The sequence below is a fragment of the Parambassis ranga genome, chromosome 18, assembly GCF_900634625.1.
Source record: "Parambassis ranga chromosome 18, fParRan2.1, whole genome shotgun sequence".
Taxonomy (NCBI): Eukaryota; Metazoa; Chordata; class Actinopteri; family Ambassidae; genus Parambassis; species Parambassis ranga.
The window spans coordinates 11886450-11905390 of record NC_041038.1 but is presented as its reverse complement, the minus strand read 5'-3'; the positions used below and the strand labels follow the sequence as shown (position 1 = coordinate 11905390).

Below are 18941 nucleotides of genomic sequence, written 5' to 3'. Positions count from 1 at the left end.
AAACAGAACTAAAAGCTGTAAAAACTTCATTCTGTACCAAACTGTACAGGCTGGCCTGAGGGTAACTATAACACAGCACTATAAGTACAATCATTTCAATTCTGCATGGAGTGAAGGGGAAGAATAATTGTGTGCTCCACCTGCTAATAAAACAGCAGCACTGAGCAGGAAGCAGTCGCAGGGCGATGCAGTCGTAGGTTACTTAAAATATCACATCAGGAAACAGTGAGCAGACTAGACATCAAAAAGGGAGGAACTGACACAATCATCCAGAGATTAGATGTTTCACTTCAGCCTCTAATCCAACAACATGAGGAGCTTGATCCTACTCATCCTCTCCCTGATGACAGGTAAAGATGCTGCCTGATTCCTACATTACTTAGAAGCTTGAGCCTGAGAGGAAACTGTAATCTGTCTATAGGAGTGATCTTATTTCACCCTGTGGTGTACACTGTGGTTACAGCTCCTGTTGGTTCCATAGATACAATATACAGTAACGGACCACAAATTCATATGATGCTTTTCATACAGTGATCAGACTTATAGGCTGAAACGTGCTGAAAAACAAACATCAGATGTCGGTGGCTCTAATGTTCTGGACAGGAAGTGTGAGTTTACTCCACCGTCCTTTGAACAACAACAAACACAGATTGGTCCAGACATCGCTGTGATCAATTCAGCAGCATCAGCAGAAATCAATTATGTCAAACAGAAATAATTTCACATGACCTTTGTTTCAATGACTGATGTGAACACTCACCGTGTTTTCTACAGGTTCTGAGGCTCAGTCTGAGTGGAAGTGCAAAGATGGATGGGTTAACTTCACCTGCGGTCCTAAAACAAATGGAAAATATCAAATTACTGATTTAGTGAATAACAAAACAATCAATGATCAATTCACCAAAACCCACTCTGAAAAGATTCTCACGGTAAAACAACTTGAACATGAAGACATTTGGAAATGTAACAAACAACAAGAGGCAAAGATTGAAGTTGGTAAGTTTTTCACTCTTCACTCAAATCTATTTGTGTTTAATCCTCATCAATTAATCATTATAACTGATAATTAGACCTTATTAAATATATATGTTGTAACTTCTATCCAACACTAAATTAATCACAGAAACCCAAACTTGTTTTATCCTTGTGTTCTAGTCACAGGTGCTGATCTCTGCATCAGACCATCTGTCCAAACTGCTTACAGATCAGCTGAAACCATCATCACATGTGACCCAGGAGACAAACACAAGTCCACTGCAGGGTTTTTCTGCAAAGACGACTATTCTACCTGTGAGAATATTTTATCAGGAAACTCTGTTCTGAAGTCAAACAGGAAATTCACTGTCAAAAACACCACCAGTGGTTTCATGGTGTCCATCAGCAATGTGTCCACACAGGATGCTGGTTCCTACTGGTGTGGAGTGAAAAGAAATGATAAAAACCTTGGTGTTGTACTCAGAAACATACAACTGGAGGTTAAAGGTGAGTGATTCTCAGCCAGAGGTTTCATCATATATTTGGTCATGGCTTACATTTATTATTATTTTTTATCATTTTCTGCTAGTTTTCACAGATATTACTAAGTTCATAAGAACAGCAGCTGTTGGACAGAACGTCACATACTGGTGTGGTTATAAAGATGTAGATGTTTCCTACGCTACAAAATTCATCTGTAAGGGAGAAGATCCATCTACATGTCACCGTGTGATAAGCAGCAAAAATCCTGATGTGAATGGAAAGTTCTCCATGACAGATGACAGCACACAGAGAAACATCAATGTAACAGTGAGAGAAGTAACACCAGATGACGGCGGGACATACTGGTGTGGAGCAGAAAGTGAGGACGAACAACACAAAACTTTCATCCATAAACTCATCCTGACTGTAGGTGAGTCAGTTTATCGTGCAGCAGTTCTGTTCAGATTGTGCAACAGCATCTGATGAGTGGAAATATAAAGACATGGCTTTCATGTGTTGGCCTTTGAGCACCAATCGATCAGACAGAGACCGCTAAAATGGCTCAATGGTCACTCATCAGCTGTGCTGTTTCATGAAAGAAATGACAGAGAATGGCCTCTGAACGTAAACAGGAAGTTTATATTTAAACTTTAAAGAGAGTGAATGTTCAAATGGTGCTTATTTCTCTATTCCTTTTTTAATCTGTTATTTGATGAGACTGAATCGTTGAGATCGGAAGGTAAATTTATGAATCATTCATACACACCTTGAATGCATGTTTGTCTCCTTTTAGTATCACCAACCACTCCTCCTGCTCCTTCAAGCCAGACAGCTACTATACCCAAGGAGAGTCATAGTAAGAGAGTACATTTTATAATCTAATAAATGATGCTGTGTTGTCTTACTGCAGCATGTTCTCTTTATTTTGTGCTTTATTTTGCAGGCAGCTCTGAGGTCAAAGCTGTGATCATCCGAGTAGCTGTGCTGCTGCTATTTGTGGCAGTTTTGATCTTTATCTACAAAAGTAAGAACTGAAGCACAAGTCTTCATGTTCACATCAAAGTTATTACACATAGACAAATTTGTGGCAGGCCGTCACACAATCAACACCCGCCGCACAAATTCAAGTAAAAACTTTCATTTCAATTTGTTGAGTAATTTATGCAACATGAAATTTTAAAGACAGGTCTTCCTCCAATATAAAGTCCAGGTATCTGTATGAGCAAACTCCTTCTACTGGCCTGTAATGTATGGAGTTTAGGTGGGGGAAGGTCCAGACAGGGTTCTAGTAAAAATGTATGTATTTGTCTTATCACTCAGAACTGACTGAGAGAATTAAGACTGAACTGAATCAATTCAAAATGCTTCTTGTAGCTTTAAAACTGTCATTAAATAAGCATACAGGTGAATATTTAACCTGTATTAACCCTGATGACCGACTCCACCAGCCGATGTGACACCGGTGTGCGATGGCAGCACTGACTGTGCATGACGTCAAGCTGAAGATAACCTTTGCTAATTAGTGGGGTCACCAAATGCCAGGTTTTAAGATGAACTTGCACATGCATTTAAAATATCCCCAGCAGGTCTTGCACTTTTTAGAAAATGTAAACCACACACAGAGGCCACGAAATGCTTGCTAAATGTTCTGTTGTGTTTTCAGGATATTCACATTCAAAAACCAAAGGAAATGCAGCAGCAGAGCAAGTCAATGAGGTCAGTGTGAAACCTGGACAATAAATATAATTTGTGTGCACAATGCGTACTGTTAGGAACCAAAGTTAATCAAACTGTGTTGTTTTTTAAGAGCTGCATATATGAAGAGATACAGGAGGGCCTCCAGCAGTCACACAATGGAATAAACACGATTTATGAAACCGCCAGCCGCCCAACAAGCGACTCAGCCGGGCTGCAGTAAGACAAGACGAGACAAGACTTGATTGACTGAATCAATATTCTGATATTAAATACAGCAAGCGTCCAACTTCCTCACCTGTCAATCAACCACACAAGCGAAAAGGGTGTGCCTGATTAATCACTATGCAACATGACGATTCAGCATTGATTCAGAAATGTTCAAAAATCTATTACCGTATTTTCCGGACTATAGGTCGCACCAGAGTATAAGTCACACCAGCCAAAAAATGCATAATGAAGAAGACAAACCCATAGATAAGTCGCACCGGAGTATTAGTCGCATCAGCAGGCCAGCGTAAATCACTATGTTTTTAGCGTAACGTTGCCTCCTGAATTCCTCTTAACTTAAGTGGTGCGGCTGCAGGGCATTGAGAGTGAGACACACGCATTTCAACAAGTTTTAACACAGAGAAACGATCAGCTTCACCGCACAGAAATTCCTATAAACATCCTGTAAATGAGTAAAAGGCGGACTACTGTGCGCTCATATAGCTGTCTGGAATTAGCAACATATCGACCACACGCGTCACCTATGCTCGGAATGCAAAGTGTGGACAAGCTGGAGGGGGAAGAGAACCATCAGGACGTCACACCAAAAGATGGCGGCCCCTATTGTGACACACTCGTACAGTGTAAGAGCTGAAATAGTCATAATTTGTTGATGTTTATCTTCACCTCTGACCCTCTGACAACTTTACAGGAAATATTTCCACAGCTGTTTAAACTGTTGTTGTCATGTCCAGGTCAGAATGAAATGTAATAACCCTGTGTGTCATTCCATGTCCATTTAAAGCTATTACCAATGACTTTATGACTTTATGACTAAATATCTGCTTCAAACATGCTCAGCTGTTCTTCTTTTCATTTCCTATTAAACTGTCAGCATGTCCCTTGAAGCTCCTGTGTCTGCTGTTTGTCTGTTAAAGAAAAAAGCTCCAGTGTGGTTCTTGTTTCAGTGACAACAAAGTCATGGATCAAAACACTGAGCAGCAACAACCAGCTGAGCTGCTGCTGCCTCCACAAAAGGACTTCCTGGTTCCTCTCTCACACATTCTGGCCTTTAGCACCGCTTGACCATCATACTCTTGCTGAAAAGTCTTGCACTTGTGACTGGTCACTTGAAAAGCACGATGACAATGACTCTGGTGCTGTTCAGAAAATGTGTGGACACAGATCCAGAGACAGTCTGCACGGTGAACACTGTCTAAATATCAGCAGAGTTGTCCATGTGCTCACAGCATAGCTCTACACTCCTGTTAACAGGGAAACCACCTGATTATTACACTGCAGAGACCTACTAACAAATGTCACGCCTTAAAATCTATTAGATCAACTGCATTCTCTGTAAAATAACACTTTCTATGCTGAACTATTATTAATTTTAACTCAGTACTACAATAACAGCAGCAGCAGGCATCTGCTAAACAAATAAAAAAAAACAGATTTATCTTCGAGAAATGTTAAAAAATATTTTTCAACATGACAGTGAAATGAAATAAACAATAAAATACAATATGATTAAATGTATAATCTGAATAATAAAATCTTTCTATCATTACATTACATTCATGGACCATCAGAGCGTTCACACTTCAGCTTCTTTCTAATATAAATGTCATGGTTTCACCCAGGTCTTTTATTTTGTAGTTCATTTTCTGTTTGTATTAGTTCTAGTTTTACTAGTCACTTCCTGTTTTATTTTGAAACTTGATCTTCCCCTTGTGTTTCAGTTCTGTTTACTTCCCCTTCCTCATGTGTGCTCCCTTCCTGTGATTACCTGCTCCGCCCCAAATGTGCTTCACCTGTGTCCACTGAACTGCTGTGTACCGATTACTGCTTTGGACTTTAACCACTGGTTTTTACCTGTGCCCTTTTGGATACCTCTGCCTCGCGGACTGAACTTCTGTGTACCGAACCTAGCCTGTAATAAAACACTGAGTTTGCTTTCACCTCCGGCTAAGTCTGCATTTGTGTCCTCCGTCTCACAACCCCCTGACATTACGAACTGGCCATAACTGGACGCAGCAGACTGAGCAGCTATGGAGGATCCAGTGGAGGTAATATTTTTATGGGAAGAAATTTCTGAAGAGAAAACCCAGCTCCAACAGGCTGTGGACTGTATAGACCACATGCGTCTCACTGCTGCAAAAGCTAGGGGCCCTTTGGAACATGACACAGAAGCTACGGGCCCGTATGAAAAAGAAATTCTGGTCGAGGAGCCTTGGGTGAGAATGGACTATGAACCCGTGTTCGAAGAGATGGACGGTTTCCATTCTCCGGTGGCTCTGGTGCTCCCTGCTTGGGCCGTTCGTACAGCACCAGCTCCCTTCACGGCTTCACCACAGACAACACCACTTCCGGTTCCGCCCGGAGGCGGGCTCCCGATGACGTCACCACTTCCGGTTCCGCCCGGAGGCGGGCTCCCGATGACGTCACCCTCTCCGGCGCCACCCAGGGGCGGGCCCCAGACGACGTCGCTCCTCCCGTCTCGGCCAGAGGGCTGGCCCCAGACGACGTCACTCTTCCCTTCTCGGCCAGAGGGCGGCCCCAGACGGCGTCCTTTTTTCTCCTGAGGACACGCCCCAGGCTACACCACCTGTTCCAGGGCCTGCCTGTGTTGCTCCTGATGGATTATCTGTCATGGCGAAGGACTTGATATCTGTTGGGACCAAAGAAACGCAGATTGAGATTTGGGGAAAGCCTGTTTGGACTATGGGGGGTCTTCTGTTCTGGGCTCCAGTCCTGACCCAGATGGACCCTCAGCTCTAGTGACCAGCTCTGTCACTAGAGAATATCCGGCTCCGGGTTCCAGCCCTGACCCTGCAGAGTTGGCTACCCGTTCTGACCCAGAAGGACCCTTAACCATAGTGACTGAGCCTGACACTGAAGGTTCCTCAGTTCTGGGTTCCAGTTTTGGCCCTGGTGGGATTTCGTCTCCTGTTTCGAGTTTTGGCCCTGGAGGGCTTCCGTCTCCTGTTTCGAGTTTTGGCCCTGGAGTGCTATCGTCTCCTGTCTCCTGTTTCGACCCCGGTGGTCCACCGCTCCCGAGTCCCATTTCCGACCCCGGTGGTCCACCGCTCCCGAGTCCCTGTTCCGACCCCGGTGGTCCACCGCTCCCGAGTCCCTGTTCCGACCCCGGTTTTCCACCGCTCCCGAGTCCTTGTTCCGACCTCGGTGGTCCACCGCTCCCGAGTCCCAGTCCCGACGCCGGTGGTCCGTCCCCTACTGTGGTCCTCAGTCCCGACCCCGGTGGTCCTTCGCCTCTGGTCTTCAGTCCCGACGCCGGTGGTCCTTCGCCTCTGGTATTCAGTCCGGACGCCGGTGGTCCTTTGTCTCTGGTCTTCAGTCCCGACGCCGTTGGTCCTTCGCCTCTGATCTCCAGTCCCGACACCAGTGGTCCTCCCTCAGTTCTGGCTTCCTGTCCGGACCCCGGAGGGTCCTCGGCTCTGGTTTCCTGTCCGGACCCCGGAGGGTCTTCGGCTCTGGCTTCTAGTCTGGACCCTGGAGGGTCTTCTGCCTCGTCTTCGGCTCTGGCTTCCTGTCTGGACCCTGGAGGGTCCTCTGCCTCGTCCTCGGCTTTGGCTTCTTGCCCGGACCCTGGAGGGTCCGCAGCCTTGTCCTCGCCGACCTTCTGCCCTGACCCTGGAGGGTCAGCCTCCTCGTCTCCGCCGACCTTCTGCCCTGACCCTGGAGGGTCAGCCTCCTCGTCTCCGCCGACCTTCTGCCCTGACCCTGGTGGGTCAGCCCCATCGTCTTTGCTGGTCTTCTGCCCAGACCCGGGAGGGTCCGTCATCTCGTCCTTACTGGTCTTCTGCCCGGACCCAGGAGGGTCTGCCTCGCCTTCCTCGCTGATCTTCTGCCCGGACACAGGAGGGTCCGTCGTCTCATCCTCGCTGGTCTTCCGCCCGGACCCTGGAGGGTCCGCTTCTCCATCGCTGGTGGTCTTCCGCCCGGACCCTGGAGGGGTCGCGTCTCCATCTCTGTTGTTTTTCCTCCCGGACCCTGGAGGGGCCGCGTTTCTATCTCTGTTGTTCTTCCGCCCAGACCCTGGAGGGTCTGCAACCTTGTCTCTGGCGTTCCCCTGCCGTTTCTCTCGACCCTGGGAAATCTCGGCCTTCTCAGCCTCTGGCCTTGCTCTCTGAGCCCCCCAGACTCCGTCATGCTGGGTCTCTACCCAGTTTTCTGAGTTTTTGTTTTCTGGACCTTTATTAGACTGATTCTTTGCTCCCTGTATTTTTGTTCGGACTTTTGGTTTCTAGTGGAACGTCTGGGAGCCGTTCCTTGAGGGGGGGTACTGTCATGGTTTCAGCCAGGTCTTTTATTTTGTAGTTCATTTTCTGTTTGTATTAGTTCTAGTTTTACTAGTCACTTCCTGTTTTATTTTGAAACTTGATCTTCCCCTTGTGTTTCAGTTCTGTTTACTTCCCCTTCCTCATGTGTGCTCCCTTCCCCCTCCTGTGATTACATGCTCCGCCCCAAATGTGCTTCACCTGTGTCCACTGAACTCCTGTGTACCGATTACTGCTTTGGACTTTGACCACTGGTTTTTGCCTGTGCCCTTTTGGATACCTCGGCCTCGCGGACTGAACTTCTGTGTACCGAACCTAGCCTGTAATAAAACACTGAGTTTGCTTTCACCTCCGGCTAAGTCTGCATTTGTGTCCTCCGTCTCACAACCCCCTGACAATAAATGGTGTGATTTTGGCATTTTGCAGGATAATTAAAAACAAGCAGTGGATTTAAGTTCAGAAGAACAAGTGACAAATCCAAAATAAAGAATATACTGTACATGGAGATCACAAAACACAGACATGTAGAAGCTCCTGAGGACTTTTAAAACCCATGAAGTGAAACATACCGAACCATCAAGTCCTCTGAGGGACACCTGAGTGTCAGTGCTTACACTCATGATGGCTGAGAGCTAGAGGGAGACAAATCTCCACAGAGAGACAATATAAGTGTGTGTGCTGAATGCCTCCTGTGAAATCTGTACTAATATTATCGATGACTTTATGTACAGAGAGCAGAATAATGCTATCGTTGGTTGTGTTGATGCTAAGAAGTATGAACTCCTAGGAAGTGAAATCCAACAGAACCTTCACTCAGAAACTCGTCACTTTTTGTATGTAATATTCATCAAGACGATATTAAACAGAACTAAAAGCTGTAAAAACTTCATTCTGTACCAAACTGTACAGGCTGGCCTGAGAGTAACTATAACACAGCACTATAAGTACAATCATTTCAATTCTGCATGGAGTGAAGGGGAAGAATAATTGTGTGCTCCACCTGCTAATAAAACAGCAGCACTGAGCAGGAAGCAGTCGCAGGGCGACGCAGTCGTAGGTTACTTAAAATATCACATCAGGAAACAGTGAGCAGACTAGACATCAAACAGGGAGGAACCGACACAATCATCCAGAGATTAGATGTTTCACTTCAGCCTCTAATCCAACAACATGAGGAGCTTGATCCTACTCATCCTCTCCCTGATGACAGGTAAAGATGCTGCCTGATTCCTACATTACTTAGAAGCTTGAGCCTGAGAGGAAACTGTAATCTGTCTATAGGAGTGATCTTATTTCACCCTGTGGTGTACACTGTGGTTACAGCTCCTGTTGGTTCCATAGATACAATATACAGTAACGGACCACAAATTCATATGAGTCTTTTCATACAGTGATCAGACTTATAGGCTGAAACGTGCTGAAAAACAAACATCAGATGTCGGTGGCTCTAATGTTCTGGACAGGAAGTGTGAGTTTACTCCACCGTCCTTTGAACAACAACAAACACAGATTGGTCCAGACATCGCTGCGATGAATTCAGCAGCATCAGCAGAAATCAATTATGTCAAACAGAAATAATTTCACATGACCTTTGTTTCAATAACTGATGTGAACACTCACCATGTTTTCTACAGGTTCTGAGGCTCAGTCTGAGTGGAAGTGCAAAGATGGATGGGTTAACTTCACCTGCGGTCCTAAAACAAATGGAAAATATCAAATTACTGAATTAGTGAATAACAAACCAATCAAAGATCAATTCATCAAAACCCACTCTGAAAAGATTCTCACGGTAAAACAACTTGAACATGAAGACGTTGGGAAATGTAACAAACAACAAGAGGCAAAGATTGAAGTTTGTAAGTTTTTCACTCTTCACTCAAATCTATTTGTGTTTAATCCTCATCAATTAATCATTATAACTGATAATTGGACCTTATTAAATATATATGTTGTAACTTCTATCCAACACTAAATCAATCACAGAAACCCAAACTTGTTTTATCCTTGTGTTCTAGTCACAGGTGCTCATCCCTGCCCCAGACCATCTGTCCAAACTGCTTACAGATCAGCTGAAACCACCATCACATGTGACCCAGGAGACAAACACAAGTCCACTGCAGGGTTTTTCTGCAAAGACGACAATTCTACCTGTGAGAATATTTTATCAGGAAACTCTGTTCTGAAGTCAAACAGGAAATTCACTGTCAAAAACACCACCAGTGGTTTCATGGTGTCCATCAGTAATGTGTCCACACAGGATGCTGGTGTCTACTGGTGTGGAGTGACAAGAAATGATAAAAAACTCAGTGTTGTACTCAGAAAGATACAACTACAGGTTAAAGGTGAGTGATTCTCAGCCAGAGGTTTCATCATATATTTGGTCATGGCTTACATTTATTATCAAACTATTATTTTTTATCGTTTTCTGCTTGTTTTCACAGATATTACTAAGTTTACCAAATCACCAGCTGTTGGACAGAACGTCACATACTGGTGTGATTACAAACGTGTAAATGCTTTCTACAATAGAAAATTCATCTGTAAGGGAGAAGATCCATCTACATGTCAGCGTGTGATAAGCAGCAAAAATCCTGATGTGAATGGAAAGTTCTCCATGTCAGATAACAGCACACAGAGAAACATCAGTGTAACAGCGAGAGAAGTAACACCAGATGACGGCGGGACATACTGGTGTGGAGCAGAAAGCGAGGACAAACAACACGAAACTTTCATCCATAAACTCATCCTGACTGTAGGTGAGTCGGCTTATTGTCTCATAAAATCCCCATTAGAAGCAAACATTTCATACTCTACATATTAGATGTTAAGAAGTTGTTTGACAACCAAAAATTCTGTAGGACAGCAAGGCCACGTGCTTATAATCAAAAAGCTATCAGAACGAATGATACGTGATAAGTTTTCCTTCGCAAGATATATGCGGTATGATCATGTTAAAAGCAAGTAGTATGTATTTCGTTCCATTTGTTGTTATTTTGCAGACGCTTTTTACACTTTACTTCTCCTTAAATCCGTGGAGCTAAAATCCTAAACATCCTTAAGTGTTTTTACTTTTTCACTGCTTGTGCCTCATATTGACAATATGGACTGGCATTTCTTCAGGCGTCTTATTAAACACTTCCATCACATCATACATTTAATCCTCACACTGGACTGAATATTAGACATTTATGGGAAACAGATTTGAAAAGTGGGCGCCATGTTATATTGGTTTTTGAATGGTGTAGGCACAAGCCAACAGTTGATTACCAATTTTAATTGATCGTTTCTTTTAGAAAAACTTGGCAGCAGAAAACGTGACCGGCAGGTTTTCAGTTCACCGGACAAATGTTTTTATTATCAGAATTTATGGAGCTTAAACTGATCAATGATATGCAGGATGTATAAGAATGATATCAAAGCTTATCAATTAGAATATTTTTAATGTAAAGAATAGGCTGCATTAAATCAACGTGCCGTCAATTAACTCCCAAGGCGCTCTTAACATGATAAAATTACAAAAACAAACAAAGACACATCGGCACTGGCTCATAGCAGTTTAATAACGCGGCGTACTGCCAGCATGAAATAGCATAAAAGTATATTTTAGTGTGCCCAAAGTGTGAGTGACAATTGATAAGAGCTTGTAAATTTATATTTATACCAATGATACCACATCTGCAGCCAGTCATGGTAAGATCATTTCATATAACAAACTGCAAGCATAGTGATATAAGGGCGACAAAGGGGTTTTCTATATGTTGATGTTTCACAAGTCATTCCATGAACCAGTGACAGGTGATGTACGCACACATTGTGCACTGAGTGATGAGTCCATGTGCACTGGACAGTTCACACTATTTGAAAAAATCAGATTGGATGAAGGACACCTCCACATGTAGCCATGTAGTGCATAAAGGATGAAGGCGCACAACATCATACTTTTAATGTAGTTATTTAAAGTTGATTTATAAACAGACTTTCTGAGCACCAATCAACATCAATCTGTTCAGAAAGTTTATGGCACCTTGTTAAATTTATGAATCATTCATACACACCTTGAATGCATGTTTGTCTCCTTTTAGTATCACCAACCACTCCTCCTGCTCCTTCAAACCAGACAGCTACTATACCCAAGGAGAGTCATAGTAAGAGAGTACATTTTATTATCTAATAAATGATGCTGTGTTGTCTTACTGCAGCATGTTCTCTTTATTTTGCAGGCAGCCCTGAAGTCATAACTGTGATCATCTGTGTATCTGTGCTGCTGTTATTTGTGGCAGTTTTGATCTTTATCTACAAAAGTAAGAACTGAAGCACACAACCTGAACACATCTACATGCTTTCCTGTTGCTTGTGCATGACGTCAAGATGAAGATAACCTTTGCTAATGAGTGGGGTCACCAAATGTCAGGTTTTAAGATGAACTTGGATGTACACCACAAACAGATACCATGAAATGTTCTGTTATGTTTTCTGTCTTCCAGTATATTCACATTCAAAAACCAAAGGAAATGCAGCAGCACAGCAAGTCAATGAGGTCAGTGTGAAACCTGGACAATAAATATAATTTGTGTTCACAATGCGTACTGTTAGAAATGAAAGTTAATCAAACTGTGTTGCTTTTTAAGAGCTGCATATATGAAGACATACAGGAGGGCCTCCAGCAGTCACACAATGGAATAAACATTTATGTCACCGCCAACCGCCCAACAAGCGACTCAGCCGGGCTGCATTACTCCACCATCCAGTTTAAAGGCAGCGCTGACACAGCTCCTGGTAGAGGTCGGATGCCCAAACAGAGCTCCTCTGCCTGCCAGTATTCTGCTCTTAAATACAGTAAGAGTCCAACCTCCTCACCTTTCAATCAACCACCTACAAGGGAAGCAGAACCTCTCTACTCGATGGTCAAGAAACCACAGCAGCGATGAACGCAGATCACCCCGTCGGTGTTCAAAATCACTCCCTAATCACTACATGTGGATCTATATAGAGCCTCCGCCATTTTGTAGTGCTGTCCGCATTCTTAGTGAGAAATTATAGACCCCATATAGGGCCCTCAATGTATCCCACAACGTATCTTGAAAAGTAGTGTCCCTCCTATGGTCACTACTTTTTGCGATATGTCCCATCATGCATTGCGCAGACCGACGAAAAGAACGGAAGATACGTCACCTGTCTTAGAAATATGATGATGGTTTAAAGAATGTAGCACGACCGGCTGTGTTTGATTATTTATGTTTTGCCATAAAACGTTTATTGGGCTATAACGGCTAAATTATAACTGCTAACATTGTTTGTTTAGCCGGCAGAGATCGGCTCGTTTAATTTGCGACAGCAATGACGTCATTAACAACATTAGCATAGCATAACATTAAAAATGCTTTGACAGTGAGTTCACTGTATGCTGCCATATGGGGAGTAGGGAGTGAGTGAGTGATTTCGAACACAGGCTATATCATTGAGAGAAAGAGCAAAGATGCAGGTGATTGTGATTTTACATGTTATTGATTTATTCAGAGGAATTGATTACATTATGTTTACTGCTTATCAATATTTGTATATTCATATGTGATGACTAGAGCTATTAGATTTTTATCATACAGTAGTTGTTGATGTTTATCTTCACCTCTGACCCTCTGACAACTTTACAGAAAAATTTCCACAGCTGTTTAAACTGTTGTTGTCATGTCCAGGTCAGAATGAAATGTAATAACCCTGTGTGTGATTTCATGTCCATTTAAAGCTATTACCAATGACTTTATGACCAAATATCTGCTTCAAACATGCTCAGCTGTTCTTCTTTTCATTTCTTATTAAAGTGTCAGCATGTCCCTTGACGCTCCTGTGTCTGCTGTTTGTCTGTTAAAGAAAAAAGCTCCAGTGTGGTTCTTGTTTCAGTGACAACAAAGTCATGGATCAAAACACTGAGCAGCAACAATCAGCTGAGGTGCTGCTGCCTCCACAAAAGGACTTCCTGGTTCCTCTCTCACAGACACTCCAGACACTGGACTTCAAATTCTTATCGACAATTAATCTAAAGTCGATTAACTGTTTACATCCCTAGTTGGAATCCCACATATGAGAGTGGTAAGTTGGTAAGTGCAGTCATTTCTGCCAGTGCCTGTTATCTGTAATCCCTCAGATTGGTACCCCTCCATTTCTCTGTCTTCTGTAGAGTTTACTGTAAAGTTGGCGATTGGAGTGCAGCAACTTACTGGTATATATAAACAATCTACTCTTCATGCTGTCCTTTTTCTGTTGCATTGTGCAGAGCTTGGGTCATTTGAGATCATTTTAAAGAATTTCCAGACATACTATCACATATCTTCTGGCAAGGGGTACTACTTGACATATGTTTTTTTTTGCCTCGAGTATCGGTGGCTGGTATTGGCAGCCTTTAACAAGTACTTTGATCAGCCTGATACCGATACCTGGTATGGGTACTTGCCTATCCCTAATTATTACTGATGAATTCATGCACAGAGAGCAGACCAGAGCTATAGTTGGTTATAGAGTTAATACTAAAAGTATTTTATAAACTCCTGGAAATGAAATCTAAAGAATGCATCCTGTTTTAAAAGAAGAAGAAGAAGAAGAAAAAGGAAGAAGAAGAAGAAGAAGAAAAAGAAGAAGAGGAAGAAGAAGAAGAAGAAGAAGAAGAAAAAGAAAAAGAAAAAGAAGAAGAGGAAGAAGAGGAAGAAGAAAAAGAAGAAGAGGAAGAAGAAGAAGAAGAAGAAGAAGAAGAAGAAGAAGAGGAAGAAGAAGAAGAAGAAGAAGAAGAAAAAGAAAAAGAAAAAGAAGAAGAGGAAGAAGAGGAAGAAGAAAAAGAAGAAGAGGAAGAAGAAGAAGAAGAAGAAGAAGAAGAAGAAGAGGAAGAAGAAGAAGAAGGCCACCTGTTAAGACACCAAAGCAAACAGTGAAAGGAAGTGAAAGGAAGACAAAAAAAGGACGACGTGTGGGCGTGTAACTTGAAGGCTACTTAAAATATGTCAGGAAACAGAGAGCACACTGGAGATAAAAAAGAGGAACTCAATATGTGGAGATTAATTTTTGTCTTTGCTGATTTCACCCTCTAACTCCAGCAACATGAGGAGCGTGATTCTACTCATCCTCTACCTGGTTACAGGTAAAGATGCTGTTTGACCCTGATGGACCACTGTGTGAATTAGTGTAGCTTCAGTATTATCATGTAAATTTCAATAACGCTTCTGACTCATTGATTAGACTTACAGCCTCATAATAAAGTGTGTAATTTTGTATTAAGCAGAAGATCTGAACTTAAAAAAAGGCAGTACAGCAAGATCAAATAAATATAAAACAGGAATTATTTTTGTTTAAACTGTTGTCATGAACATTCAACTTTGTCTTTAAAACAGGTTCTGAGGTTTTCTCTCACAGGAAATGCAAAGATACGTGGGTTGACTACACCTGCAGTCCGTCAAAAAATGGAAAATATAAGATTATTACTGGATGTGCTGATCGCCCAAATACCTCTAAAAGAACTCTGAAGGTAAAGCAAGTTAAACATGAAGACTCATGGAAGTGTAACTCCCAACTGAACTCAGCTGACACAGAAGAGCTTCAGTTTGAAGTTTGTAAGTTTTCACTTTCAGTGTTTAATTCACATGTGACCATATTATAAAAAAATGAGTGAGTGTCTGATCTGCAGACTTTCTACAGCTGATGGGCAGAAAACGGATGAACCTAGTCACATTTCTATAGCACGTGCAGCTCTTATTTTTAAAAATCAATTCTATTTTACTAACATTTTTAAAAGAAATATTCGAGACATTCAGCTTTTTAATGTTTGGAAATGTATGTATGTCCATAAACTTTCAAATGCGATGGTTTCGTTGGTGTCTCGGCTCATGTTTTATCACAGCACTAGCCGTAGAGTTCATCCGTTTTATCTTCATGTTGTATTTGCAGATGATGATCACGTCTTGAAAGAATCTAACAGAGCAGGTAAAACTATAACTACGACTGTGTGACCTTGGAGACAAATAAGCCCCCGGGGTCAATGACTTCTGCAATTCAATCAGTGGAATAATTTATCAGTGTGTTTTTACATGATACAATACAACCCATATGCAGACTTGTTTGTGTAAATTATTACACTATTCTAATGAATGTATTATTTAATGGACGATGATGTTGGTGATGCACACTTTTTCAAGTTGCATCACAATATTACAGGTTCATAGATTTAACCAGTTTTATCCTTGTGTTCTAGTCTCAGGTGCTGATCCCTGCCCCAGACCATCTGTCCAAACTGCTTACAGATCAGCTGAAACCACCCTCACATGTGACCCAAGAGACAAACACAAGTCCACTGCAGGGTTTTTCTGCAAAGATGACAACTTCATCTGTGAGAATATTTTATCAGGAAACTCTGTTCTGAAGTCAAACAGGAAATTCAAAAACACCACCAGTGGTTTCATGGTGTCCATCAGTAATGTGTCCAGACAGGATGCTGGTTCCTACTGGTGTGGAGTGACAAGAAAAGATAAAGAACTCAGTGTTGCACTCAGAAGGATACAACTGGAGGTGAAAGGTGAGTGATTCTCATTATCAATCTCTGAGGCTTCATCATATGGCAGGCTATTGTTCACATTTATTACCAAGCTAAACTAATATCTGGTTTTCCACAGATATTACTAAGTTCACAAGAACAGCAGCTGTTGGACAGAACGTCACATTCTGGTGTTGTTATAAAGGTGTAGATGCTTCCTACGCTACAAAATTCATCTGTAAGGGAGAAGATCCATCTACATGTCACCGAGTGATAAGCACCAAAAAACCTGATGTGAAGGGAAAGTTCTCCATGTCAGATGACAGCAGACAGAGAAACATCAGTATAACAGTGAGAGAAGTAACACCAGATGACGGCGGGACATACTGGTGTGGAGCAGAAAGTGAGGACAAACAACGCAAAACTTTCATCCACAAGCTCAGCCTGACTGTAGGTGAGTCGGCTTATTATGTTGTCTGACAACTAGAAGCAAACAGTTTACACTCTAGGTTTAAACACGGAGATGTTACATAAAAGGAAGTGGTTTGAAATGACGGCAAGGGGACATGTTATAATCAATCGCATCCGCTTTCAGATCAAACGATACAAGTTTTCATTTGCAACATACAGGGTATCATCAAGATAGCTCACTCCTCTGACTGCATGTTGTTGCCACGGGTGAAAAGTTTTTGCGTAAGCGGCAGAGTTCACCCTGATCTGTGTACACACACACAGACACACACACAAACATGACTGAAATGTTTCTACTCGGCCGCCATCTTCTGGTCTGAGGTCCGCTCCCTAATCTGTCAGGGTGGTGGCATGCGCTACTTTTATTTTATGTTTGCTTTGGGTTTGGTCTAAGGGATGTACTCTGAACTAAAAACACCAATTATGTGTTTATAGTGTCAAAATCTCCTGTTTCTCCAAACCAAACAACTACTACATCTGCAGGGAGTCATGGTAAGAAAACCAAAACCACACATGCACGCTGAGTCCGTGCAGTAGACAGTTCATATTATTTGAAGAAAAAACCTCAGCTAAGATGAAGGACGCCTGCACATGTAGCCTCTATGATCAACAGGTGGGATTCAAGCTACTGCCCATCCCCTGTTCCTGGCTTGAAACAGATTAGTTCTACATTATTTAGTGTCTGTACAATTCCCTTCATACACAAGTCGACTCCATGTTTGTTTCCTTTTAGTATTACCAGCCACACCTCCTCCTCCTCCTCCTCCTCCTCCTCCTCCTCCTCCAACTACAATATCTGCAAAAAGTCATAGTAAGAGTAAATTTCATATTTAAAATGTTGTGGTGATGTAAACATTACAGGATGTTCTCTTTACAGGGATCAATAAAGTAATTCTGATTCTGATTTTGCAGGTGGCCCTGTGGTGGGAGCTGTGATCGTCTGTGTAGCGGTGCTGCTGCTGCTGTTTGTGGTTTTGATCTGTGTCTACAAAAGTAAGAACTGAAACACGGGCTGTCATGCCGTTTGCACACAGAACTGCATCTACGTGATGTCCAATGAACGTTTTTGATCTGAAATGAACCTTAGCTAATGTGGAGTCTCCAAACTTCAGAAGTAACCCCTCAGTTTGTGGGTGCTTCTCCTCCTCATGTTCAGTCATTGTTCACTGAAACACAAAGTCCTGCTCCTCTATGCAAATAACACAAACGTGGAGAACTCACATATTTTTGGTTATATTTTCTTTCTTCCAGGAGTTTCACGCTCAAAAAACAAAGGAAATGCAGCAGCGCAGCAAGCTAATGAGGTTAGTGCCTGTCTAAAATCTGGGCAATAAGTACTGTTTTTATGGTCAAGAAATGGAAGTTATTAAACTATATGTTTTATATTATTTTAAGTACTGCATATATGAAGACATACAGGAGGGCCTCCAGCAGTCACACAATGGAATAAACACGATCTATGTCACCGTCAACCGCCCAACAAGCGACTCAGCCGGGCTGCATTACTCCACCATCCAGTTTAAAGGCAGCGCTGACACAGCTCCTGGTAAAATCCCCAAACAGAGCTCCTCTGCCTGCCAGTATTCTGCTCTTAAATACAGTAAGAGTCCAACCTCCTCCCCTGTCAATCAACCATCTACAAGCGAAGCAGAACCGCTTTACTCCACAGTCGAGAAGCCACAGCAGCGATGAAAGCAGATCACCCGATCAATGAAACCCCAAAAATGCAGATGATTGTGATATTTAGAGGAATGAATGACTTTTGTACTGTTTGAGTTATTATTAATATTTGTATACTCATCTGTAATGACTTTAACGGAGCGTGACGCCTGTCTTTACTTTTTTACAGTTGACTCACTGCACATCACTTTCATCCCGGCAGCTACAATGTTTAACTGTTGAGCTGAATGAATAAACCCATCAAATATTGGGATGTTTGGTTAAACTAAAAAGGTTTAATTGTAATCAGTATTTAACAGCATAGAACAAAATGTGGCTCACTTAAAGCCACAGCCTCATTCTGCTGTTTCGAAACGTGTGGTGTGGTGAGACTCATATTTCCTCCCTGAATAGAAGACTGTTTGTGGTGAGTTGTTTTCTTACTATTAATAATTCTTGTGACAAATATATCAGACAATGTCAAACCTTGTGTTAAGTCTTTTCTGTTTGTTTGTTGTTTTTTTAAAATGTTATTTTCTATTATTAATATATGGTTTCTGTACTTTTACCTGGTGTTTCTCTGCCTGCCTGCTCAGAGACCAAATAAAGACACAGACGACTGTCAGAATCCTGCC

At 42.3% G+C, this 18941-nt stretch overlaps 2 protein-coding genes across 8 annotated transcripts; both read left to right on the top strand.

Moving 5' to 3' along the window:
* Window positions 1-259: 259 nt before the first annotated feature.
* Window positions 260-18377, top strand: LOC114450904 (uncharacterized). Of its 3 annotated transcripts, XM_028429339.1 has the most exons (9): window positions 260-350; window positions 775-996; window positions 1156-1482; window positions 1565-1888; window positions 11747-11809; window positions 11885-11965; window positions 12149-12201; window positions 12293-12593; window positions 18341-18377. In XM_028429339.1, the coding sequence occupies exons 1-8, from the start codon at window positions 311-313 to the stop codon at window positions 12590-12592; spliced, it is 1410 nt and encodes a 469-aa protein (XP_028285140.1). In that variant the 5' UTR covers window positions 260-310; the 3' UTR covers window position 12593; window positions 18341-18377. The 3 variants fall into 3 exon arrangements, with proteins under 3 accessions (XP_028285140.1, XP_028285139.1, XP_028285143.1); XM_028429338.1 differs by lacking the exon at window positions 18341-18377 and having other exon boundaries at window positions 12293-13391; XM_028429342.1 differs by lacking the exons at window positions 260-350; window positions 775-996; window positions 1156-1482; window positions 1565-1888; window positions 18341-18377 and adding exons at window positions 8742-8874; window positions 9299-9520; window positions 9680-10006; window positions 10106-10420 and having other exon boundaries at window positions 12293-13364.
* Window positions 14674-18916, top strand: LOC114450903 (polymeric immunoglobulin receptor-like). 5 transcript variants are annotated; one of them, XM_028429335.1, is made up of 11 exons: window positions 14674-14790; window positions 15041-15259; window positions 15594-15629; window positions 15898-16218; window positions 16316-16630; window positions 17083-17139; window positions 17381-17458; window positions 17560-17640; window positions 17899-17951; window positions 18043-18378; window positions 18498-18916. In XM_028429335.1, the coding sequence occupies exons 1-10, from the start codon at window positions 14751-14753 to the stop codon at window positions 18337-18339; spliced, it is 1497 nt and encodes a 498-aa protein (XP_028285136.1). In that variant the 5' UTR covers window positions 14674-14750; the 3' UTR covers window positions 18340-18378; window positions 18498-18916. The 5 variants fall into 5 exon arrangements, with proteins under 5 accessions (XP_028285136.1, XP_028285135.1, XP_028285134.1 ...); XM_028429334.1 differs by having other exon boundaries at window positions 18043-18381; window positions 18501-18916; XM_028429333.1 differs by having other exon boundaries at window positions 18043-18916.
* Window positions 18917-18941: the final 25 nt, after the last annotated feature.